Source organism: Podarcis gaigeae (assembly GCF_964106915.1).
Source record: "Podarcis gaigeae genome assembly, chromosome: 1".
In the NCBI taxonomy this organism is placed as follows: Eukaryota; Metazoa; Chordata; class Lepidosauria; order Squamata; family Lacertidae; genus Podarcis; species Podarcis gaigeae.
Window position 1 is genome coordinate 27483003 of NC_139678.1, and position 26931 is coordinate 27509933.

General features: G+C 42.1%; 1 protein-coding gene across 2 annotated transcripts; it reads left to right on the plus strand.

Annotated features, from left to right (window-relative positions):
• The first annotated feature begins 10 nt into the window (after positions 1-10).
• GTF2A1 (general transcription factor IIA subunit 1) lies at positions 11-22997 on the plus strand. Of its 2 annotated transcripts, none has more exons than XM_083737237.1 (9): positions 11-259; positions 7664-7765; positions 9085-9313; positions 13939-14003; positions 15157-15232; positions 16037-16170; positions 17054-17374; positions 17677-17766; positions 18972-22997. In XM_083737237.1, the coding sequence occupies exons 1-9, from the start codon at positions 245-247 to the stop codon at positions 19077-19079; spliced, it is 1140 nt and encodes a 379-aa protein (XP_083593363.1). In that variant the 5' UTR covers positions 11-244; the 3' UTR covers positions 19080-22997. The 2 variants fall into 2 exon arrangements, with proteins under 2 accessions (XP_083593363.1, XP_083593362.1); XM_083737236.1 differs by lacking the exon at positions 11-259 and adding an exon at positions 4877-5381.
• Positions 22998-26931: the final 3934 nt, after the last annotated feature.

A 26931-nucleotide genomic window follows, 5' to 3' on the forward strand; every position in this document is an offset into this window, starting at 1 on the left:
ATTCAGCTATTCTCATAAACTTGCCAGGTCCAGACAGCATCCATGCAAAGTTCTTAAAGAACTGAAACGTGAAATTGTTGACTAGCTAAGAAAATATGTAACTTGACCTTGAAATTAGCCTTGATGCCAAAACACCAATTTTTAAAAAGGCATCCTGGAAATGAGGGGAAATGGGTGGAAAGCATTATCAAGAATAAAATCACCAAGGATACAGGCGAACAAGTCTTGATAAAGTGGAACCAGCATGACTTCCGAATGGGTAAGTGATGTCTCACTAACCTATTAAGAGTTGAGCGTGTCAACAAGGATATAGAATTATAGAGGCAATCCAGCTGAAACTGTGTACTTATACTTTCCACAAGCTTTTGACAAGTACCTCAACACAGAGGTAAGCTTAGTGTATAAGCTTAGCACTCGTGGAATAAGAGAGGTCCTCTTATGGACTGGCAACTGGTTAAAAAAAAACTGGAAGCAGTCTAGGAATGGACAGAAAACTGAGTCCTCCAAGAGTTTGTATTGGGACCTGTATTTTTTAACTTGTTCATAATTACCATTTAGAGTTTGAGTCACCTAACCTCAAAAAGAATTATTGTAGAGAAGAAGAAGACCATTTGGAAGAAGCGGACCATTTGGATCCCTTCCAGTCGGGATTCAGGCCTCATCATGGGACTGAAACTGCCTTGGTCGCACTGGTTGATGATCTCCGGCGGGCTAGGGACAAAGGTGAGAGCTGTTTCCTAGTTCTGCTGGATCTCTCAGCGGCGTTTGATACCATCGACCATAACATCCTTCTGGACCGTCTTGAGGGGCTGGGAGCTGGGGGCACTGTCATACAGTGGTTCCGCTCCTTCCTCCTGGGCCGTGTTCAGAAAGTGGTGGTGGGGGATGAGTGTTCAGACCCCTGGCCGCTCACTTGTGGGGTGCCTCAGGGTTCTGTCCTCTCCCCCATGCTTTTCAACATCTACATGCAGCCGCTGGGAGGGATCATCAGGAGGTTTGGGCTGGGTGTTCATCAGTATGCAGATGATACCCAGCTCTACCTCTCTTTTAAATCAGAACCAGTGAAGGCGGTAAAGGTCCTGTGTGAGTGTCTGGAAGCGGTTGGGGGATGAATGGCGGCTAACAGATTGAGGTTGAATCCTGACAAGACAGAAGTACTGTTTTTGGGGGACAGGAGGCGGGCAGGTGTGGAGGATTCCCTGGTCCTGAATGGGGTAACTGTGCCCCTGAAGGACCAGGTGCGCAGCCTGGGAGTCATTTTGGACTCACAGCTGTCCATGGAGGCACAGGTCAAATCTGTATCCAGGGCAGCTGTTTACCAGCTCCATCTGGTACGTAGGCTGAGACCCTATCTGCCTGCGGACTGTCTCGCTAGAGTGGTACATGCTCTGGTTATCTCCCGCTTGGACTACTGCAATGCGCTCTACGTGGGGCTACCTTTGAAGGTGACCCGGAAACTACAACTAATCCAGAATGCGGCAGCTAGACTGGTGACTGGGAGCGGCCGCCGAGACCATATAACACCGGTCTTGAAAGACCTACATTGGCTCCCAGTACGTTTCCGAGCACAATTCAAAGTGTTGGTGCTGACCTTTAAAGCCCTAAATGGCCTCGGTCCAGTATATCTGAAGGAGCGTCTCCTCCCCCATCGTTCTGCCCGGACACTGAGGTCCAGCTCCGAGGGCCTTCTGGCGGTTCCCTCACTGCGAGAGGCCAAGTTGCAGGGAACCAGGCAGAGGGCCTTCTCGGTGGTGGCGCCCGCCCTGTGGAATGCCCTCCCATCGGATGTCAAGGCGATGGACAACTACCTGACATTCAGAAGACATCTGAAGGCAGCCCTGTTCAGGGAAGTTTTTAATATGTGACATTTTAGTGTATTTTTTATCTCTGTTGGAAGCCGCCCAGAGTGGCTGGGGAAACCCAGCCAGATGGGCGGGGTACAAATAATAAATTATTATTATTATTATTATTATTAAGAAGAGTTTGTATTTGATATCCCGCCTTTCACTCCCCTTCAGGAGTCTCAAAGCGGCTAACAATCTCCTTTCCCTTCCTCCCCCACAACACTCTGTGAGGTGAGTGGGGCTGAGAGACTTCAAAGAAGTGTGACTGGCCCAAGGTCACCCAGCAGCTGCATGTGGAGGAGCGGAGACGCGAACCCGGTTCCCCAGATTAGGAGACTACCGCTCTTAACCACTACACCACACTGGCTCTGGAATACATTTAAAAAAGGGCAACCAAAATGATCAAGGGGATGGTGCAACTCCCCTATGAGAAAATGTTGCATTTGGGGCTTTTCAGTTTAGAGAAAAGGTAAGAGGTGACATGATAGAGGTGTGTAATATGCATGGAGGAAGTAGACAGAGAAAAGTTTTTCGTCCCCTCTTACAACACTAGAACTTGTAGACATCCAAAGAAGTTTGGGACACTTGGGACAGATAAAAGAAAGTACTTCTTCACCCAGTGTGTTGTTACTATAGAATTTGCTCCCCTAAGAGGCAGTGATGGCCATCATTTTGGAAGGATTGAAAAAGAGGATTAGACAAATTCATGCAGGATAAATCTGTCAGTGGCTATGAGTCATGGCACCTGGCTATGTTCTACCTCTGAATGCTAGTTGCTGGGAATCACAAGTAGGGAGAGTCCTGTTGATCTCAGGTCCTGTTTTCAGACTCCCCATAGGAATATGTGAGAACAGGATGCTGGACTAGATGGGCCATTGACTTGATCCATCAGGCTTTTCTTATTGGGCTTTTGCTATGGGCTGCTTGCCAGGAAAAACCCCCCGCATTTGTCCCCACCCCCACAGCTATAGCCTCATGTTCATAGCCTTCATAATAATGAGAGTATCAGCCATCTGGGCTGCATTCATGATAGATGGTGTTGAAACTGGCCAGGCTTCAGGAAATTATTAACTACAAATAACTAGAAATGCCACACAAGTGTTAAAACAGCATGATGGGGGTGAATTACAGGCAGTATCGTCATTAAAATGCCCCAGTTTCGGGTTGGAAGTTTCACAATACACACTTACCTGGGAGTAAATCACATTGAATTTAATGAGTCTAATTGACAAAGCAGATTGGCTTCAGTGTGGATAAAACCAGAGAAATATTGATAATCATTTTAGTTGTTCAATGAATTAATCCCTTAGCAAGGCATTTATTTTTCACTGTATTACTTCCTCACACTGACTTCAGTGCCTATTGACACAGGCCCACTTGCTATAGTGTTTTAGCTACCTGCTGAATATCTTTTTATTTCGGCAAACCTACCAAGAAATATAATTTAGCTACCTACATTTGTTTTAAAAGTCGTCCTTATTTTGTCTGTGTTTTAATGAGAATTATTTTATGTATACAGTATTTGTATTTTAATAGTTATGTGGAATTCACCTTTGATCAAGTAGTTTATAAATCTTATAAATAAAATAAATTCCCATTAAGTGACTACAAAATGAAATGGCTTTGCAACAAGGCTGCAATCCTATACCCAGTCTTCTGGGAGTAAATAGTGAACTCAACGGGGCTTATATTTTTATATATGTGTATAGGATTGGGCTGTCTCTTTGCTGCTATAGAGACATGACATTTTCTAACCAGTTCTTAAGTTTAGCAGTGCAATCCTAACCATGTCTACTCAGAAGTCATCCCTACTTAATTCAATGGGGCTTATTCCCAGGTAAGTGGGGTTAGGACCGCAGCCTAGAGCCAGTGTGGCATAGTGAGTAGTGGTGGTCCAAATCCCTGCTAAGCCCACTAGATAGCTCAGTTGGTTAGAGTGTGGTGCTGTTAATGCCAAGTTTGTAGGTTTGATCCCTGTATGGGACAGCTGCATAATCCTGCATTGCAGGGGGTTGGACTAGATGATCCTCAGGATCCCTTTCCAGCTCAACAAATATTCTATGAAGCTCCCTAGGCAGTCACAGTCTCTCAGCCTGACCTACCTCAAGAGTGCTGTTGTGAGGATAAAAACTGGAAGGAGAAGAGAACCGTGTGGGCAACCTTGTGCCCTTTGGAGGAAACGTGGGCTATAGATGTGACAAATAAATTAGGAATTCGCTCGCCGCTTTGAATGACAAATGGCGTTTACTGTCTTTCCAATCCGGGGAAGTTCCTGCTAACTTGCATTGCGCGTTTTACCAGTCCGGCCACTAAAATACTGGCTTGCTGAGCACATCTAAACCCCAGATAATGCTCAAATGGGTGGAGGCTCCAACTTCAGACTCACACAGAGCAGCTGATGAGAAACGGGTCAGCATTACCAGTTCCCCGCCATATAAACCTCCTCCTCCTCCATCATCTTGAGTGGCGGGGGCAAGGATGACAGGCTCCGCGAAGCTTACACCGGCGCTTCCGGTGCCTAATAGAACAGGACAGGCAACGCCTCCCCCACCTCCCGCCCCAAAAGGGACACGAGACGATAGAGATGTGTGCCTAGAGAGGTCGCATATTTTATATTACGTTTTCCCGCCTCACACATGGAAACTGGTAACGCACCAGATGGGCGACTTGTCTCCTCAACCCATAGAGATAGAAACAGTTAGAGTCGCTAAACTTCAGGTAAAACATCGAAAGCCATCGTCGCCCGTGAGCGCGCCGTTCCAGACTTCGACGTCTCTATAGCTAAGTCTATTCTTTACACGTCGGGCATAAAGGAGGCTCAAATTTCGGGCAGAAAGAGCCGCGCGTTGCGAGCAACGAAATAGCCAAGGAAGCCGCCATGGCGGTTCGGCTCCCACTTCGGACTTCCGCCTCGGTAGAGATAGAAACAGGTAGAGTCATGGTGTCATGGCGTCAGAAAAGCGGAAGTCGTGAAGAGGAGGAGGACGGCGATAGGCAACGTCTCGCTCCTTCTCGCGGGACGTGGCCGTCCTCCCCCTCCCTTCCCTTCCCCGGCCTCCCCCTTTCTCTGGCCGCTCGCGCAGCTGCTCGGCACTCGCTATATAAAGGGGCGAAGCGAGCAGAGCAGGCGGCTGGCGGCTGCAGCCCAAGGGCCGCCGTGTAAGGCCGGGCCGCGGGGGGAGGGCGGCTTCGGAACGCGCTTTCCCCGTCAGCGGCGGGCGAGGGAGAGAAGGGGAGAGAAAAAGAACGGAGGGCGAGGGGAAGCCCCTGAGGCGAGACCGGGGGGAGGGAGGGGAAGGCGGAGAGCGCGCGAAGTAAGGGGGGAGGAGAAGAGGAGCCAGCAGTTTACCTCAGCTCGCGGTCTTCCCTTAAGAGAGGGGGGGGTGGGGGGAGGGAGAGAAGTGCTTGAAGGTGCCTCAGCCGCCGCCCGCCCGCCTGCCTGCTCTTGCCTCAGCCGCTGCCTCGTTGGGGGTGTGCGGTGTCCTGCCCGGGGGGTTGGCGCGGGACATGGCGAGCTCGGCTAATACAAACCCCGTGGTAAGGACGCAAGGGGGAGCCTCGAGGCGGGGAAGCGGGAGGGCCGCTGGGCTTGTATGGAGAAGAGGGAGGCGGTTGTTGCGGTGGTGGTGGTGGTCGTCGTAGTAGTATGGGCGGGGGGCGGCGAGAGAGAGAGCCAGGAGCGGACCCTCGTTCGGCCTCCGCCCGGAGCCACAGAGGAGGAGGGAGGCGCGCTCGCTCTGTCTCCCTCGGAGCAGCCGCCGTCTCCCTCGCGCGCTGCTTCGGGGGTCACCGCGGAAGAGGCGCCGCGGGCGTCTCGAGGCAGCCTCCCGCTCAGCGGCTCTCCCCCCTCCGCGGAGGGCGTGGGAGAGTGAGACAGACAGACAGAAGCGGCGGGTTCCCCTGGCGCCTCTTTCTCTCCCGCCCGGGTGGTGGGTGCCTTTCTCTCTTCCCCCCTTTCTGAGGAGGTTGGGGTGGGTGTTCATTTTTTGGAAAAATTTAAATGTATGTGTGTGTCGGTGACCAAAGGTTGAAAAGCACTTTTTAATTCCTAACCCGGCAGAAGAAGGAAAAAACAAACAAAACCGAAGTCTCTCTTCCTCCTTTCCTCCTCTTCCCACCAACCCCCATCTTTTCTCGGAAATATCTTTGACGTGCGCCAAAAAGAAAGCACTCTTTTAAGCCCGTGCGAGGTTTCCCCAGAAAAGGTTTTTATTTAGCATTGCTGTAACAAATACAACGATTAAGCCTCTCTTCCTCCTTTCCCGCCTCCCTTTTCTACGCTTCCCCGTCTCGGTTTAATACTAGACGACACAGTTTCCCCGAGTCTCGCTTTCCACATCGGTTTGCAATAAGCAGTCACAAGAAGGGAAAAACAACAACAAAATAACCCTGCCCCTTTTAACGTTATTTCCCCGTTTCACATTTTTTTTTAAAAGAACAAACTGAATTCACTAAGGGGGGGAAAATAACACCCCCCCCATCCCAATAAACCACTGCTGACAAACCAGGGTCCAGGCGGCTCCGTTGCAGATTTGGCCGCTCTTATTTTGTGCTCTCAGATCCATCATGGCTTCCCCTCGCTTTTCTCTCTCCCTGCTCCTTGTGTTCCTCCTCCCTGTGGCTGCCCTGTTTATATAGAGCCATTGCCGCTCTCTAATATAGACTCTGCCAGGATGGGAAGGTGCTTTCCAGCCCCACGTCACCGCCTCTCCATTTAAACACCACATCAGCCTTTAAATAGGGAGAGAGCTGCGGAAAGCAGGCTGGGAGGTGCCTGCACAGCGCAAGCTGAAAGGAGCTCGCGCTCTCTCGTTCAGAAGCTGCCGCTCTCAGCTTTCAAATTCAATTTGCTGTGGCTGTTTGATGGCAAAGCGGCTGGTGCATTTTTGTCCTTCTAGCTGTTTGTTTGTTTTTTTAAAATGTATATTCGGTGAAATAGAGAACAGTTTGTTTTTCTGCTTTTTAAAGCATTTACAAGCTCTTGCCCGATCTTGTATATGTTTATAAAGAACCAAGTCTGAGCTCAGTGGGGCTTAATAGAAGTGTGTCAAGAATTGTGTACTTGCATAGTAAAGCAGTATTAAAAATACCTGTGTGCATATGTTTACATGTGTCAAAGGATAGATGAATTACTATCTATGCACAGGGTACAGTGAGAAAAATGGTTCTTCTCCAGTTCATAGTTTAGCAGCTGAGTGTTCAGCATTATAGCCCCGTTGAATTCAGTGCTGCTAAACTGTTTCATTGTTGTGATTCTATGTACCTTGGGTTAAATCTGAGTGAGCACAGTGGTGTTTATATCTAACTAGACCTACATATTATTTGTGCTGTAAAAGCTGCCACTTTTAGTACACATGGTGTGAATTGAAGCTTTAGTCCCACTTGACATCAGTTGAACTGGACTGAATTGGAGCAGAGTACTTTGGTTTGATTCACATTTTGTGAATGAAGGTTACTACATACTAGATCAGGGCTACAATGGTTGGGCTACAATTCACACCATCTCTAATCATTTGCCATGCTGGCTGGGGATTACTGGAATTGTAGTCCAACACAATCTGGAGGGCCAAAGGTTTCCCAACCCTGCATTACTTGTCTTATTGCTAGAAGTGTTAAAATTCTCTGGAATGTTATACATATGTGATGGTTTAATAACTTTTTAAAAATATATATAATTTTTGAGACAATTAAAGAAGTATCCATAAGGATTATCTGTGAAACAGTAGTTCAGTAATTTAAAAATATATCTAGAAGTGTTTTGAAATATTGCTAGCATAGATCTCATTTAATAAGCTGGTCTTATCTGTGACTTTTTGCAGCCTAAACTATATAGGTCTGTGATTGAAGATGTCATTAATGATGTCCGAGAGGTCTTTCTGGATGAGGGTGTTGATGAACAGGTTCTTGTTGAACTGAAAACAGTAAGTTATGTTCACTACAAATTACTTGCTGTTTGCAACCTTGTAGCAGTCAATGCATAAAACTCAGCTTGAAGGGCTGGATGCTGTAAATATTTATATAGCATGTCACTCCAAGTATTCTGCATACATTTGCAGAGATTCTTCCTTAGAGCAGGCCCATAATGGAAGACATTGCTTCCCCTGAATTGCAGGTGGAGAACTTAACTAAGGCCACCTAGTAAATTCAAGGCTGGATTAACATTTGAACTGGGAAGTTGTAGCCATTGCTCTACATCAACTCTTCAAAGCTTTAAATGCTGCTGTTAAATATAAGTGTTTTATAGTGGTTTTCATAATTATGTCACCTTTCTTTGAAGAAGATCTAAGAGTATAATGGTTTTAATATGACTGCTGCTTAATGACTTTGCAAAGATTAATAGTATGCTGTGAACATTTTTCATTATCAAAATTGTCTTCCCTCCATTGTACTGAGAGAAATTTTCTTGTACAGTGGTGCCTCGCAAGACGAAATTAATCCGTTCCGTGATTTTCTTCGTCTAGCGGTTTTTTCGTCTTGCGAAGCAAGCCCATTGACAGCTTAGCGGATTAGCGCTATTAGCGGTCTCGCGGCTTTTAGCGATCAGCTGAGAAGCGGCTTATCAGCGGAACAGCTGATAAGCGGATTAGCGCTTAGGGAAAGGGCGGAAAAAAGCAGAAAAAAACGCGGGAACTCGCAAGATTTTTTCGTCTTGCGAAGCAACCCCATAGAGAAATTCGTTTAGCGAAGCGCCTCCAAAAACGGAAAACCCTTTCGTCTAGCGGGTTTTTCGTCTTGCGAGGCGTTCGTCTTGTGGGGCGCCACTGTAGTTGAAATTTTCAGTAAATGAATAATCTAATGTGTGAAATGAAATTTTAAAAAAGTTTTAGAATATCTCATGAATTCCATTCATCCAGGAAACAAAATATTTCATTCCAGTAAAGAGCAAGCTTTGTATCTTAGCTTTATTGGCTTGGTGCAGAATATTTTCTAATGGCTGTTTATGACATCAGAATAGATGTCTTTTTTACTATGTTGCAGATGTCCCTTAGCATCATCCAGACATGCAGTTTCTATCAATATGGATAGGAGTGAAAGGAGACTCTATTTGTATTTCAGAATGGAGCCAAATTCATAAGCACTATATAGGTTCCTTTTATTTTCCAGAGGATTTTGGGTCACCTCCCTTCAAAATGAATAGATAAGAGAGAGTTCATTGAATCAGTAATAATAATGTAGAGTATATAGTTGATATATGTAAAAAGAAAAGTGTCCTTAAGTGAATCTTGCTTAATAAACACAGCTGTGGGAAAACAAGCTGTTGCAGTCCAAGGCTGTAGATGGATTTCATTCAGAGGAACAGCAGCTTTTGCTGCAAGTTCAGCAGCAGCAGCAACAACAGCAGCAGCAGCAACAGCAGCAGCAGCAACAACAGCAACAGCATGCTCATCATCACCATCACCCACAGCCACAGCCAACAGTTCAGCAGCAGTCCCAGACACAGCAAGTCCTTATTCCTGCAACACAGCAAGGTAAGAACCGAGTTCCTTTCTGGATCTGAGGATTTGTAAAGTTACAGCAATGTTTCATACAAAGATAAATTAACAGGAGTACAACTTCTCAATTCCTTCTTTTCAATTTACAAGTTGTCTTCAGTGTATCACAACTAGCCATATCTCAGTGGCAAAGCACCTGCTTTGAATGCAGAAGGTCCTAAGTTCAATCCCCAGGTAGGGCTGGGAACATCCTCTGTCTGAAATGCTGGAGAGCTACTGCCAGTCAGTGTAGACACTAAGTGGGCCAGTGGTCTGACTTGGTATAAAGCAGATTCATTTGTCCTTAATTGACTGATATTTCCCAATCTTAAAGTGTCAGTTGCTCATAAAATGTCCTTCCATTTACTTACTTACTATAATTTCAAATATTACTGGATGTCAGGGTTTTTTTCAGCCAGAACTCGGTTCCAGTACCTCTCAGGTGGGTGCCATTGCCATTCTAAGAGAATGAGGGAGGTCTTCGTTGTGAGTTCCAGCACCTCTTTTTCTAGAAAAATAGAACTGCTGTAAGTGAAGACTGCAAGTGTGAGGTGCATAGTATGAGGAGCTGTTCTAGTGTTTGCAGGTGGTTGTTTCTAGGACAGACCTCCAAACTATTTAAGTCTTAGAAAACATTTAGGAGAGTACATTTAAGGGAGCACCAAAAACTCATTTCACAAAAGAAAAATTTGCGAATCTTCCCCAAATAATAAAAAACACGTACATTTACCAAATGAACCCAAAACATGCAGGCACTACTACTCCCCAAACAAAAAACTGGGAAGGCGGTGGACCTCTGTGTGTGCTGGAGGTGATTGTCTCGGTGCCCTGTGGTGTCCACGAGTGCCACAATAATTTAGAACATGACTGGGCTTAGCATACGCTATCTCATAGTATGAATTTCTACAAAAATCAAATGTGTACACCAATAAGGCAATTCAGATTTTTTTTATTATTATTAAAACAATACTGTATTTCCTTAGTCTGGATGAAAGTAACAATTGTTTCATTTTACTGATTTTTAGGATGATTATCTCCAAATGGCAGCTGTCTAATATGACATATCCATACTGCTGCTAAAATGTATGCAGGTGGTACATAAGTGCTATCTCAAGGACTAATGTTTAGATTCTGTGCAACACCTAAGTAACAATGAATGTCTTATGCTTTACACTCTCTAGAAATGCCCCAGGTCTCCAAACCCTAGGTACATCTTCCCTACATTTTATTTTACTTCCACAAAATAAAATATTCGGTAAAGGACCCCTGGACCGTTAAGTCCAGTGGAGTTTGATTATGGGGTGCTGCTCTCACCTCTGCTTTCGGGCTGAGGGAGCCGGCATTTGTCCACAGCTTTTCTGCATCATGTGGCTACCTTGACTAAATCACTTTTGGCGTACAGACCACTGTGACAAGTGCCAGACAGTACGGAAACACCATTACCTTCCTGCCTCAGCAGTAATTATCTGCTCGCACTGGTATGCTTTCAAACTGCTAGGGTGGCAGGAGTTGGTACAAAACAACCGGAGCTCCCCCTGTTGCACAGATTTGAACTGCCAGCCTTACGATTGGCAAGCCCAGGAGGCTTGGTGGTTTAGACCACAGCACCATCCACATCCCATAAAATACTCAGTACATGCCCATCCAGCAATTAATCTGCTAGCAAGAGCTATTTCTTAATTGCTGCCACCAGCAATTACAATATTTTTAGTGGAGGTGGGCAACTCTGAAGTCTTATGGGGGGAATTCATGCTCTTCTGATCATTCCTATCAGTGCAAGAATTTCTGCTTGCCAGAGCAGATTTGGGGGAGGCAAGGGAGGAAAGCCCCATTGCACTGGGTTTAGGTTTTTTTAGTGTGCCAGCTTCGTTGAATCTGGTCCTTAGAGTAAGCCACTTGGTTGACTTGAGGCAATCATGTGGTATAGGCCGGGGAATGAGCTACCTGCTTCCTTCAGGTTGAATTGGACATAAGGCCATCAAGCAATCTAGGCATGCTCTCAAAATATGGGAGCTAGCTAAATCCCTTAAGCAAAAGACTTGTTCAGTTAAACATTTGCTTACAGAGAACAAACGGAAAGAGCAAGTTTTACCCAGAGTAGATCCATTGATGTTAATGGGGCCCATTTATATTAATGGACCTAACTTGGTTGTGATCATTCATTTCAATGAATCTACTTTGAATAGAGCATAGTTAAATACCACCCAATATATAAAAACTACTTAAGAATGTTTCTTTCATCATTTTTTGGCTTCTATGGCTTCATTAAGCAGGGTTTGTTAAATAAAATGTGTACTTCCTAAAGTCCCAAATGGCCTCCCATGCTCTGAAGAGGCTCTCATCAGCCTATGTGTCTCCATGCCAGCATCAGTTAGAATCTTTGTTTCAAGTGACTTTTCAGCCTTTTTCAAATGTAAGGCTTCTGTTACAGAATAAACCACCAGCACCCTGGACCAATTAGAGCTGGAGATGCAAACAAATATTTTATTGTGACCAAACCAGATACGGTTATCAGCATTCTGATTTACTGCTTTGGCACACTGGGCAGGTTTGAAGATTGGCTAAATCTCAACCCCATCTGCATTAGATAAAAACAGAAGTTTCTGTATCTTTTCCTCCCTTTTACAGAAGTAATTGCAGCTTCAGGTAGAGGGGGTGCATTTTAGATGGAGGAAAACATTCATCACTCCTCAAATGCCCTGATGTTTTTCAGATTAGTAAAACAATCCAGGAGGTATCACATCTAATTTAGTACTCAGTTAAATTGAGACTCTTAAACCAAACAGGCAGAATAAGCAGAATACACAACCTCCTTACATTATGATTCTAATGTAATTTGCACCTGCTTTTTAATTGTAATATTTTTATAACCCTCTTGGATCATTTGGTAAAGAGTAGGCTGTGAGTATAAAACCAGAAATAAAACTTGCTTCCTGGGGTGTCCTTATCATGAGGCAGGAGTGGCAAACCATTCAATCTGTGTAACAGATATAATTTAAGAAAGAAAACACAAACTGCTAAGCTATTTTACAAAATGGAGTCTTGGACTTTTAAGATGGCTTCCCTCATACCAAGTTGGCCAAACAGTAGTGCTCATGTTCAGCATAGGTCAGGCTCATCACACCCTGCTTATCACTGTTCTTCCTTTCTCTGTTAGGATTTTAGGTCCTTGGCTTAAAATGTTTGGAATATTGTAGTGGATATGATCTCTTCCATATAATAGTAAAGGATATGAACTTAAACTAAAAACTCACCTCTCTTAGCAAGCACAGAGGTAAAACTGAACCTTCTGCAGTGAGTGTGATAATTGCCATACACCTTTTCAAGACTTCTAAGTTTGTTAGGAATTGTTTCTACTGAGGTATGTATCTGGTTTGGTGTCCACAATATAAATAGATTGTGATATGGAAAACCTCATTTGAAGAAGAAACATTGTTGGTTAATATTCCTTTAACTGGGTTACTAGTTTAGTGGATTGTGGGATTGCTGTGAGTGTAATTTATCAGGCTTTTAGAAAAAAAAAATATGATGACGAATATTTTGGTTAACATCGGTTAAATGCAAACTAGATTAGTGTGATTTCAGGTGAAATACCTGATTGGAAAACCATACTTTGAGAATGCTCATCAATATCTCCTTATAAAACTGGAAGAAAGTTTTGTGTGGTACAGGGCTCTGTCCAGGCTCTAATGTGCTTCAATATTTTCATCAGTGATTTACAAGAAGAGGTAGAGGGAATTCTTAAGAAATTTGCAGATGACCCAAACCTGCTGTGGCTAGCTAACATCTCAGAATACTAAAATAAGATTCAAAATTATCTTGAGGGAAAGGAAACGGGCTTAAATTAACAAAATGCAAAATTCTATATTTCCGGGGTGTGTGGTGTGTAAAAATGCATGGGTACAGAATTGGAGATCCCAAATCACAAGACTTGTTCCACTTTATTCTGCTGTAAGTACATGTGAAAGCTTCCCCAAATTGTAGTCAATCACAAGCTGAACATGAAACAGGGATACAGCTGCAGAAAAGCTTATAGAAATATAGTTTCCAAGTCACAGGAAATAATAGTTCCACTTTATTCTGTGCTAGTGAAATCTCATCTGGGGTATTGTGTCCAGTTTAGGACACAATACTTTAAAAAGGATATAGGCAAATAAGAATGGGCTTAGAGGAGGGCAACTAAGATGGTCATGATGGAAAATGACACCTTTGAGGAAAGATTGACGGAACTAGATATGTTTAGCCTGGAAAAGAGAAGACTGAATGGAGACATGATTGCATTCTTCAAATACCTGATGGTCTGTCTCATAGAAGAGGACAAAGACTTGTTCTCAACCTCTCCAGAAGACAGGATTAGATCTAATGGGATTCAATCACAATATGAAAGATCGTGGTTTATTGTTAGGATAACTTATTGATGGTAAAAGGAGAATTATCTGGAAGTCTTTGAGCAGATGTTGGTTGGATGCTCAGTTCTGGATTTCATGCATTGATTAGTGGGTTGGACTAGAATGATATATAAGTCCTCACACACTGTTCTATGATTATAGTGTTAATAATAAGTTATGGCAAAGTATTCTGTGGTGATTCAAGCATTGATTACCTTTTTTCATGTGTTGTAGCACCTCAACAACAAGTTATTATGCCAGATTCCAAGCTGATACAGCACATGAATGCATCGGGCATGGTAAGATTAAGCAGTTTACCTTTAAGGCAAGCATGCCAGGAACCAATTAGGAAAGATTGTTTGTGACCAAGCCAAATTATAGTTTGCATAAAGAAAAACTAAACCCGCACTGTACAAAATAACATTGAATTGTATAAGCTTATGCCTCTTTTTCAGTGACTGTTTTGAATGTTTAGTCTTTTTTAAAATAGCAGAACACTTATGGTAGTAGCTAAATGTATTATATAAGTTATAAATTGTGTACCACTTATCAAGAAAAAGATCTTAATATAAGGTCTAAATATGGAACTGGTTTACATAATCACTTTAAGCCATAGATAAACATAAACTGGTGAATACACAATGTGAAGGTGCACAGGGCAGAAATAATGGGCTCTTCACTCCACCACCACTCCTGCTTTCAGGAGCTAACCCATGGTGTGGCTCAGAGTTATGTCAGAACACAAGCTCATGTCCCTGTTATATGCAGCAGTCTGATGGTTTTCCAGAATTCTGAATAGATTGTCAATTATTATTTCACAGGTAAATATTTTTATAGAATTTTACAGGTTAAATCCATTGTGTCCTTTTTCATGAACAGCAGGGCTCCTCCTCCCTGTGGAAGGGATGTGAGTCAGTGGAGGTTCCTGCTGGTGGAAGTTGAGGGAAGCATTTTTTGCCTAGTGCCCCAGCAGCTTCCTGTGCTGCCTCCTACACTATCCCAGAGTCCCTCAATTCTCCAGAGCAGCTTTTTAGGAGACGGCAGAAATAACCAGCTAAAATTGCACCCCCAGTTTCCTCCTCTAGTCCATGGCAACTCTGGATCCACTCTGGGTAGACCTGTTGAGTGAACTGGAAGAAAAGGGAATTAATTGTTTAATATTTGTATTTATAAAATAAACAGTACTATAACTGACTTAAAAGCCATACACTTACAAGAAGTGTAAGAGTATTGTAAACTGCCTTGTGATTCTTAGATGAAGGGTTGTATAGAAATTTAATAAATTAAGCAGTGCTCAAAGCAGTTAAAAATGTGGATGGAAGAAGAAAGCTGTTGTTATTCTAATATAGAGACACGTAATCGGCTATTGAAATCCATGTGCTGTTTTGTCTTAAATCTGTGTTTTCATTATATAATTTATTTTTGCTGCTAAACTAGTTTCTTATATTTCAGAGTGCTGCAGCCACTGCAGCTACCTTGGCTTTGCCAGCTGGGGTTACTCCTGTTCAGCAGATACTCACAAATTCAGGTAGGTTTGTTTGTTTGTTTCTGTATGTGTCAGTATGCATTTCTATAGCGTTATACTTTAGAATTTCAAACATAAAAATGTATCAAATTATATATTTTGGAAGTGGAGAACAAGAAGCATAAAATCAAAGCACATGGAGGGGAAGGAAAGGGAACCACTTGCCTCATGGTCTTCTCCTGACTACCCACCATGCTAATGTCACCACCACTTGTTCTGTTTCTTGGGAGGCAATCCTGCAATCTTCATTATCAGAACATGGGGCATGAAGACCATAGACCAGACATGTGGGAGGGCAGGTTAGCAACTTGTTAAGCTGCATATTCACGTTAGCATGGCAACTGCAGGAGGAGGAGGAGAGATGCATGTTCTGCTTGCCCAAACAGTAAATGAGATCTCTCGGTGCTCAGTGCCAAGCCAGTGCGGGGGCAATTGTGTAGGAACAGCCACAAATGCACCACTCTATGCTTTTGAGCCTCCAAGAGTCCTCTAGTTAATTAATAATGCAGACAAAATGTAAGGTTAGATGAACTTCTTGGTCTGATTCAGCAAGGCAGCTCACATGATTCAAAACTAACATGGCTAAAGAGTAAACTTGTAGGGTATCAATAGACATGTCATTGAGTTAAGAATTTTCCCAGTGTAACATTATTGGTTTCTTTTGTAAAAATGCTTCAGTTCATGTGTGTGTGTGTGTGTGTGTGTGTGTGTGTGTGTGTGTGTGAGTTCATTGCATGATTGGCTCTTGGGTCAAGAGAAACTTCCACAAGTTAAGTGAGATATTCAAATGGACTCATTTTGTTACAGGCCAAATTCTACAGGTGGTTAGAACTGCCAATGGAGCTCAATACATCATTCAACCACAGCAGCAAGTGGTTCTACAGCAACAGGTTATACCACAGATGCAACCTGGTGGGGTACAGTCTCCTGTTATTCAGCAAGTAAGATTGTTTGGTTAACTAAGGGGTATCTTCCAGGTCACTTTGCAGGTATCATGTTAGCACAAAAATGGGAGAGTTAAGGGAAAGGAGATAGGTATGAGAAGAAGTATTTATAATTAGGGACAGAGCAAACATTGTTTTTGTTGTGACTGTGGCATAATTGATTTCAGTAAAGTTAAACAATGACTCACTTAAAAGATTAAACACTGCTGACACCTTGTAGATGAAGAAATGAATGGTGTTTAGTTACTGAACTAGTTTTATGTATTCATAATAAAGCTAGCATGTTGCTTTCTTCTATAACACATCAGCATAATGAAATTAAGCAGGATTAGGGGCAGCTCTTTTTGGAAACGGCTTCAGAACAATCCCTTATTGCCTTACCCATCTGGTCTGTGTTTGAGGAAAGAGGCCAACATGGATTTGAGCAGTCTAAACAAATATGAGGTGTCCTGACTAGAGAATCCATTGCTACTTATGAAGATGCATTAGATACTGCCTAGTCCTTTTTTAGCTGATGCCACTTTATGAAGCCAAACAATGGAGACAAACTTGAGTCCTCCCTCTATTGCACTGGAGGAAGATAGTGGAATGGAAGGACTCAAGTTTGTCTCCATTCTTTTGCTTCATGAGGTGGCAGCAGCTAAAAAGGACTAAGCAGTGTCTAATGCTAGCTGTTAATCAAATTAGGCTATATTTTAATAAATGCCAAGTTCTTAATAATTATTTTCTCAATAATTATTGAACATAAATATTCATATGCAAGGTTTGCAAGAAACAGAAGTAGATTGTCTTGCTTGTTTTATTACAGAAACAAAAACTGAGACTAAGTAGGAATTATAGCTGTGATACAATAGCTTTTGTTTTAATTATTTTTGCCTAGGTTTTGGCTCCTATTCCTGGAGGTATCTCACAGCAAACGGGAGTGATTATCCAACCCCAGCAGATATTATTTACAGGAAACAAAACCCAGGTAATACCTACAACAGTGGCTGCACCCACAGCAACACAAGCACAGATTCCTGCAGCAGGTCAGCAGCAACCTCAGCAGCAAACAGCACAGCCACAGGCACCTTTGGTGCTACAGGTAGATGGAGCAGGTGACACATCATCTGAAGAGGAGGAGGAAGAGGAGGAAGATTATGATGATGATGAAGAGGAGGACAAAGAAAAGGATGGAGGCGAAGATGGCCAAGTTGAGGAGGTAAATTTTGAGGTGTCTGCTTCGATTAGACTTTCACAGCACATATAGATAACATTAATGTGTTAATTCTAGCTGAGTTGGTTGTAGGATAGGAAAAAAATCTGCTCTTATTAGATAAATGGGTTTGAAAGGTTGGGGGCGGGAGCTCAAAGTGGTGAGCTTTTGTCAGTTAAAGAACATGAATGACTATGTAATATGCACATATGTATATTTTAAAACGGGTGTCTTCATTGTGTAGGACTTCTATATAAATGTGTAATGTTTAATGAATTGGGTCATCTGAATACTCAAATATTTTCTAGGAGCCTCTGAATAGCGAAGATGATGTGAGTGATGAAGAAGGGCAGGAATTATTTGATACTGAGAATGTTGTTGTGTGCCAGTATGACAAGGTAAATCTGACAAATATGATTCCTAAAACCTGCATTGCCTCCTGCAAAAACCATATACTTGAGAGAATATGTATTTTTTTTATGTTTGTATTAATAGTGGTAAAAACCTCACTTTCCTAGTACAGTTTGCTGACAATTTAGAGCTGCAATTCTTAGTAAATTTAAGCAGTTAGAATCATTTATTTAAACCTTTAAACCATGTCTCCAGTTAATTTTACATGAGCTTGTAAAAGTTTATTAGAAGTATTCATAATATGGAGATGGGGAATCTTTTTCAGCCTGAGGGCTACATTGCCTTATTAGCAACCTTCTACAGGCTGTGTGGCTTCAGCAAATAGGACACAAGGAAAATTTGAGTGTGGCACAATGGATATGATGCTTATCTCTTTGCAGTGGTCTACATACCAGCCAAGCTGGTGTTCTCACACATACACTCACTTGCATACACACATATGGACACCGTGGTCTGCATCCTCTATCCAAATAAGAGGTGTTGATCACAGTTCAGAGATGCATTCCATCGACTCAAGTAGGGTGCAGGGCTGATGTGGTTTGGGGAGGGGGCATGGCCTATGAGAGTCCCAAGAGCCCAAACAGTGAGGCACAAAGAGCTGCTTTTGTTGCACCCAGGTTCTCTTCCCTTGGTTTAAAAAAGGGATCTTATGCTGCATACAACAGTGTGTGAGCCCCTCTGTGCCTATTCCCTCTGACTACGTATCTTAGAAGGGCTTTAGGGCAATGTTATACAATACGGTGTCATGATGATTTGAAGTTACTCCAGGAAGCATGGCTGCTTCCCTCTTGCCATACTTCCTAGAGTGGTTTCAGAGCATCACTCTGATGAAACCCTTCTTTACTAGGGTTAGTGGAGGGAATGTGTATAAAGCAGTTCATACACCTGTGAGCAGCATAAACCCCTTATTTTAGGGGGTTTCTCGTACATGAAAGGCCAGAGATTGAGAGCCAGAAGGACCTTGGTTTGAGCTTCCCTCAAAGTGGACATAATATCTGTCTGGAAGCTCCTGTGGAAGGGGAAGAGGTATTTTTTTGTGAGATCCCTTCTACCTCCAGCTACCCTTCCCATGCTCTTTTGGGCAGTTTATCCATCCCTCCAGAGCAGATTTGGGTGGGAGGTTTTTGTTAACAAATGTTGTATTTTAAGCTTGGGATGTTTCTCTTCAACTTTGGCTTCCCTCCTTCAACAGATTCATAGAAGTAAGAACAAGTGGAAGTTTCACCTCAAAGATGGAATCATGAATCTTAATGGAAGAGATTATGTATTTTCCAAAGCTATTGGAGATGCAGAATGGTGAAGTTCCTTACACATAACAAACTCTCAAAGCAAAAGCAGGAGATTTTGATTCTTGGACATAACACTTCAACAGAAATCTATATCTGCGCATCGGAAAAGAACAGTAGAACCGAGACTGCTAGAACAAAGAAATAGCATGGCAACGTTGACACTACTTCAAATGGGAAAGCTGAGGCATTGGTGCAGCTAGCTATGCCTGAAAGCTGGTTTTGTATTAATACCTTAATTAACCACTTCTTCCTATAGATAAAGGTAACTAGCATGTGAGGCTTAATCTCCCCATACACTGATTTGAAGGAACTCTTCTTTTTTGGTAACAATACTATGGGAAAAGCTTAGTGTGTCTTGTGTATAAATTGTGCTGACCCATTCTTTCTAGGAGTGGGGTTGGTGAGAATCTTGCTTAAACTTGCGTGGAGGTTTCTAACCAAACAGTAAGGACTGAAGCATTGAGTTCTAATAATTACCTTGTATGAGTAAAACTATTTTTAAAGCCCTTGTGCTGGGTCATGCATAATAATTTTATCTACAGTTTTAGGCCTTTTATATAAATTTTGATCCTGGTACCAAAATCCTCATTTGTATTTTAAATTTAATAATTCTGAATCTTTCATTTAATGCGATGTTGTATTTTAAAGGGTCTACCGATGGAAGCTTTTAATGTCTCGGTCTTCCTGCTCTTTCGAAAGGTCTTTAAAGATTGAGCAAATCTAGTCTGCTATGTGCTGAATTATTGCTTGTCAGAAATCAGTCTTTAAAAATATGATTTCACTGGTTAACCTAAACTTAATGTGCATTCCCATTGCCAAGTGAGTGTGCACTGCTGGTTATGAAATCAGGTTGCAAGTGAGTATGTACTTTGGGAAAGGGTCTATCTACAGCATTGAAAGAGCTTCCACTTTCAGTAATACTGAAAAATATAGTGAACAAAATCACCCTAGCTCTGATAATTGAGCAAGCAGTAATTGCTCAATTAATCAGTTCCTCAATAAATAGCAGAAAGTTGCTGTTGAGGCTGTTTTTTTCTGTGATTGTGGCAGTGGTCTTTGGAAATTAGACTTTCAGACATGCAGGGCCTCTTTGCAATATGGTGGGGTTGAAGTTCAGGCCAGATAATGGAAGACATGCACTTCCAGATTTCCTGTGATAAGATCTGGAGGATACTAGTCACCTGAAAAACAGTGAAGAGCAGATTACCCCCTTGCCCTTCTTTCAGTGCTTGTGTTTGTATGAAAAAGGAAACTTATAAAAAATGTTTTTCTATTAAAATGGCCACTGTGTTTAATCAGCACTATGTATTAGTTCCTTCCTCTTCTCTTCACAACTGTCTTCTTTGCATTTTGATTCAGATGCGTCAGTTGTTCCTGCTTACAGAAGATCCATGCAATAAGCAGTTAGGTCTTTCTGCACCCAGGATGTTGCTAAAGTTTAGCCAAATTTGTCAGTACTGTTGTATAGTGACATTCATAAAGCATCAAGAGTTTTTAAATGTAAACATTTCCTCCCACTTTCTGATACAATATATATTGCCTATTAAACCTGCATCACTGGGTGCAGTTTTAGCTCTGAACTTGAAGGTGCGTGTAAGTACTTTATTCCCACTGTGTAAAACAATGTAGGTTTAAAATAATATATGCCACTACTTAACATGCCAAGATTGTGACTATATTGAGATCAATTGCCATTTTCCTTGCATCCTTCTGTATCTTATGGCCCACTCAGAGTATATCCTAGTTTTTAAGTATGATTTAATACAGGCTTCAGACCAATCAGAAATATTGCACTGTGAAACAAATAGGCTGCAATAGGCTACCATTTACTATTCATTACTGGAACCCAGATACTGTACAGATGACTTTGCATTGTGCACATCATGGGCACTGAACAGCTGCTTGTCTTTAGCCTTTTATTTATTTTAAAGGATACCACAGCTTTAAAAGTGACCTACAGATAGGCCTATATGGAAGCAGGCATAGTGTCTTGCAAGATAATTGTGGGTATACTTTGGTTGGTGAGGGTGTTAACAAGTACCTGTGAAGTTCTTCTGAAAGCGAGTCACATACCAAACTTGTGCTCTTACTTGCTCCATCAAGTGTTCCTTTTTAAAATCAAAAAGTGTGTTTTTAATTTCATTTTATTGTAGCAGCTTGCTGTAAGAATTTAGTTTGCTTTCACTTATTGTTGTACTTGAATTTTAATCATGGTTTTAACAATGTAATTGAGCAGACCTTTTTGTTAGGTTTCCATTGAAAATCATCATTCCTTTTGGGAGGGCAAGGTGTCCCCATGGTTAGTCTTTTAAGCTTTTTGTCACGTGATTCCCCCCCCCCCCTTAGACTTGGAATTTTTTTCTATTCAGTATCTTTGCTTCTGAAGCAATTAACGGTTTGCAAGAAGGGCTTATGTTTAGATTTGCACAGAGAACAGGAGCACCTTGGCAGGGATATAGAGAAAGCAACTTCTAAATGTTTTGATCAGGGCAATGGGAGATTTACAGAGTGATTACACAAAGGTGAGAGTCTTGTGCCTTTGCAATCTTCAGGTATTCCTGCTTTGCATTGATTGATGTGATATGTAGGACCGTTGGATTCCTTTGGTTGTAGATGTCCTACAGAGTTTCAGTTGTAACAAACACCAAGTCTAATCTTACCAGCTTTCTAGTATGTGCAATCATTTGAAACGTCTACATTAAAGATGGACTTTTAAGGAGGTTTTAGATACTGTCACAAAGAACTTTATATTGGACTATTTAAATTTAATGTGTAAGGTGTGTCCCCCTCCCCGCTCCAGCTGCCTAGTGGCAACCAGCGTTTCCATCTCCCTTTCTCCAACCTATATCATAACCTGCTTTTTGTCATTGGTCATCTCCCTGGAAATGGATCATGATTTCACAAATACAAATATTGTGCTAGCTGTCTTTTTCAAGGGGATGAAACTTGTAATTGAAGAACAGTTGCTAGAAAAAGCAAAGAACATGCAACACGTGTGATATATCCAGATTTGTAGAAATGTCATATTTAAAATAGCGTTCGCACCTTTGGGTTTTCATTTTTGGTCTGTTCACATCAAACAGCAACAATGTCCCCATGTTATTACTGCTGAGTGAAAACTCTGTAGTTCCAGTGCAAGAGAGAGGAAAGAAATAACTTTTCACTTGTTCACAAATCCCTGCTCTTCTGCTTTTAAAAAAAAAAGTCTCTTTTGGTTTTGTTTTATGGAGGTGGGGAACAATTCCCAAACCTGACAAATTATAATTAGTTTGGTTCATTGTATTCAAGATAGCAGACCTTGAGCTGAAATGAGCTATATCAGTTGTAATTTAAGACTTAAGTTTCCATTTTTGGAAGATAGTAGAATATTGGTTGTTTGTTTTCTCCATTTTTAAAGTAGGTCAGGAATGTTCAGAAATTTGGCATTTTCCCCTGTGACAAAACTACTTGCTTATTGTTTGAATTCTTGATTTGGATGTTAACAAAGAACAAAAGGGTATTTTTTTTTTTTTAGTGGAAGGATAAAAGCAGGCTAGCCACATGTGGTAACATGCATTAACTTGCTCCTGTGTGCCTAGAGTACCAAATAATTTAGGGAAGTGGAAAATATCCTTAGTTGCTGTTCTGAGCTACTATTGTCAACTGCTGTTGTACATATACTGTTATGTGTAAGGGGGTAAATATATTTATTATGTTTGTAAAATTCAATCTGTACAATTGAAGATCAAGGATGCTCTTCCTGGGATGTACAGGATGTGTTTCAAAGGCCATGCTTGGAATACAGTTAGAAAACTTAGTATTTTGATGTACTAAGACCTATTTTAAGTTTAATATTTTGCCTTTGCAAAAACTTTAATTAAAGATGTTATTTAAAATAAGCTTGCCACTTTTATTTACTATTTTGTGTATTAAAATACTTTTATGTGTAATCTAGTTGTATTCACTTTGTTATGACATGATTATGCAGATGACAGGATTAAGCAAGTTCTGAAGCTGTGAAAAGCTCAGCACTGGGTCAGATGCAGAAAACAGACCACAGCTTGACTTTTGCAAAATTCTTATTGAGCTGTATAAGCCGACTGGGTTTTTATTTGCATCCTTACAAGTGATTCAAAAGGAACATGCAAAAAAGCACAAGCAAAATTAAAAAATAAACTACCAACAACTAGCAACAACAAAAGCATATATATGGACTTCCCTTCCCCTCCTTCCCTGAATTTTTATTTTCCACTTCTCCTTCGTATTCTAAGTTTCTAAGACTAGAAACTGTTCCTGTTCAGAATAGTTTATACAGGATGTAGTTTTTACTGTTATGCTTTACGGACATTGAAATCAGCAATGCAGAGAGCCTTTGGTAATTTTTGATATGTATGTTGATTACTTACCTATTTTTTTAATTAAATTTCTATACCACCCTTCATCCGAGGATCACAGGGTGGTTTACAATATAAAAGGAAAAGTACATAACATAGCAAGCAAAAGTAATAAAGCCCCCCACAGTTTAAAGGGCTTTAGCCAAAGGCTTGTTAGCAGACTGTTTTTGCCTAGTACCTGAAGGTATGTAAAGGTGCTAGGCGAGCCTTCGTGGGGAGAGCATTCCACAAAAATGGAGCCACCACAGAAAAGTCCCTGTATGTACAGCCTCTGGTCTGCAAGTTGCTGCTTATGCATCAGATGCGCATGTGAGTAAAATTAACCATATCTTCTACCACTGCTTCCATTTTCAAAAAAGTCTTTTATAAAAGTACATGTGCACTTTGGAAATTGTTTCTGGAGTGTCATGAATCACTTCAGGGATGAATGCTATAGGGCTACTGGTTTCCCACCACTCCTTTAGAAAAGGCAACAGGGTTTTTCAAATGGGATAAGCACCCCTCCCTGAACAATTTATAGCAAAACAAATTCTTGCCAAGTTACTTCAGTGTTTTGGAAGGGCTGAAAAGATTTCCAGTTTGTTCGTAAGAAATTTGGGTTCTGGAGTGAAGATTCGAAACCAGGTTTGTTTCCTGCTCAGCTCTTCCATAGTTGTCCTTTTCAAGAGTGGCTAAGGTAAGACCCTAGATGGTACTAGTTCTATATTTTGGGATGATAGATTTGTTTATTAAACAGCCTTGTGTGCAGCTGTAGACCTTTGCCGCTGGGCAAGACTTACCTAATGTGTCCCATCAGCAGAAGCCCTTGCAAGGACTTCCACCTGCACTCCTGTGGTGGAGGAAGGGGGATATTGTGTGTGGGTTGTCACCACCCACCTGTCCACTGGCAGGAAGTCAAAACTTTCGAGAGGGTACAGCTGATGCGCATGGCAACCCGTAGTCAGTTCAAATTTCTGCCAACTCTGCTGCAGTTTGCTCTTTCTGCCAGCTTCAGGCATGGGAAAAGAGAAAAGCTGGGGATGTCATTTTGGAAGGGATATTCCTTTGTTCTTTCCTAACTTCTCTTTCCACTCCCTCTGCTTGCCACATTTTCTCCTGGCTCCATAGATCTCTCCTTTTCTCCTGGTGTCCATTTTCTTTAGCCTTGGAGGCGTCTGGACATTTGGCAGTGGGCGGGTGGGATTGGAAAGGGTTGAAATGCACCAGAAGGGAGCACCCATGTGACCAGGATATCCCTGATCCCAGTAGACAGCGAAATCCATCTGTTCAGATGGGGGAAAGTGAGCTTTTCCTGGACGAGGAGGATGGGGAAGAGGGAGAGGGAGACAATTTCCCCAGACTCTCTGGGCTCAGATATTAAACAGCTCCTGGGGAAGGCCAGAAAGATGGGTCTACTCTGGGAGGTTGACGAACAGGCTGTGGGGCAACCCCAGGGAGTAGGCAATGCCACACCAAGTACTTTCCCAAGTGAAGACCCCCCAAAAGAGTTTTCCATTTTCCAGAAGAGTTTAAGGAGAACATCTTGCAAGAACGACAGGTTCCTGGGGCTTCTTAAGAAAGTATACTATCATGAAGTGCCTGTATCTCTTTCATAAGCATGTGGTGGAATCATTCCTCCATAATCAGTATTATTTGATACTCGTAATATGCAGGAACTGTATTTTTACCAAAATGGTGGGTGGTGGGGCAGAGATACCTCATCAAGGTTGAAGAATGAAACAAGAACTGGAAAACAAAAAACCTGTGTGGATAAACACAAGAAGGCGTTCCGAAAATTCTATCCCTAGGAGTATGCCAATAACCTCTGGAGACCAAGGTTGAAAAACATTGCCTTACAAAGTGCATGTTACCCTATTTCTGCTTGGGAAACTCCATAGTTTTGTTTGCAACTTTCTATCTGTTCAGAAGGAGAGCACTCCCAATGTGGTGGAAAGATTGCCACCTCTTTCTGAATCAGAGAAGAAGACCAACTAATAGAAGACGCTACCAGATATAGAGTAGTGACTTAATATGGTGCCCTTTAGGCATCATCTTCAAAAGCAGATTAAACAGGCAGCAGGGCTCTAGGTCAGCATCAGTGTTGTGCTGCTTTTGGTGATGATAAGTAAATGGAGTACACTCCAGTTTAGTAGCCGCGTTTTAACACATGTCACCATTGGCATATATAACCAATGATTTTCTTGATAACATTAAATATAATCTCTTCGTTTTGCATCATTCTCCCCTAGATGGCAGCCAAAGTGCAGAAAACAATTTCCAGAAGCATGTAGAAAGGCAAATTGAGGAGGAGACTCTCAACATCTGCTGAGCGTTTGACACACTGGCATTTGAAGAAGTCTGCTACTTTTTACAGTTGTGACTGGTGGCAAACGTTTGCCAAAGTTCCTCTCAACTTCACTAGGGTGAAACAGTGAAAGCTATTTAAGCACAAGTTTTTAAAGGAGTGATTTAACATTTCTGCCCACAACATTTCTGTCTTCGAGTGACATGAGCATTCAAGCAAGAGATGCTGGAAGTTACTGTTGAATATGAAAAGATCAAGAAGCACTGTAGCACACGTGAAGACTCATACATTTAATTAAGGCGTAAGCTTTTGTGTGGACTAGAGTCTACATTAACGGATGCATAAAATGTGATCCTCAGTTGTCACACACACACACACACACACACACACACACAGGTTCCTGCATTACACAGGGTTGGATTATATGACCCTTGTGGTCCCTTCCAGTATACCTGAAGGAGCGTCTCCACCCCCATTGTTCTGCCTGGACGCTGAGGTCCAGTGCCGAGGGTCTTCTGGCGGTTCCCTCACTGCGAGACGCCAAGTTACAGGGAACCAGGCAGAGGGCCTTTCGGTGGTGGCACCTGCCCTGTGGAACAACTACAGTGGGTTGTTACAGACACTTCAGGTTACAGACTCCGCTAACCCAGAAATAGTACATTGGGTTAAGAACTTTCCTTCAGGATGAGAACAGAAATCGCATGGTGGCGGCACAGCGGCAGCGGGAGGCCCCATTAGCTAAAGTGGTACCTCAGGTTAAGAACAGTTTCAGGTTAAGAACGGACCTCCAGAACGAATTACCAGTAAGTTCTTAACCTGAGGTACCACTGTACCAGACTTTTAGAAGACATCTGAAGGCAGCCCTGTTTAGGGAAGCTTTTAATGTTTAACAGACTATTGTATTTTAATATTTTATTGGAACAATAATTATTCCAACTCTATAATTCTGTGATTCCATGGACTGGTGTGATGAGGTTGGTTCAATTTAAATGATGATGAGATTTAAAATACAGTAAATTCAACTGGAGTTTAAATATATGCAAAATTACCTTTCATAGCATCAGTTAATTAGCTGAAGCATGGTTGAATAAAGTGACCATATACTTTAACTTTTTAATAGGCTGCAAGCAAGATAATACAGCTACCTGCTCTGGTAATGGGTTCTGCTAAGAAACTTGGACAGTATTCAGATACTTTAAAAAGAAA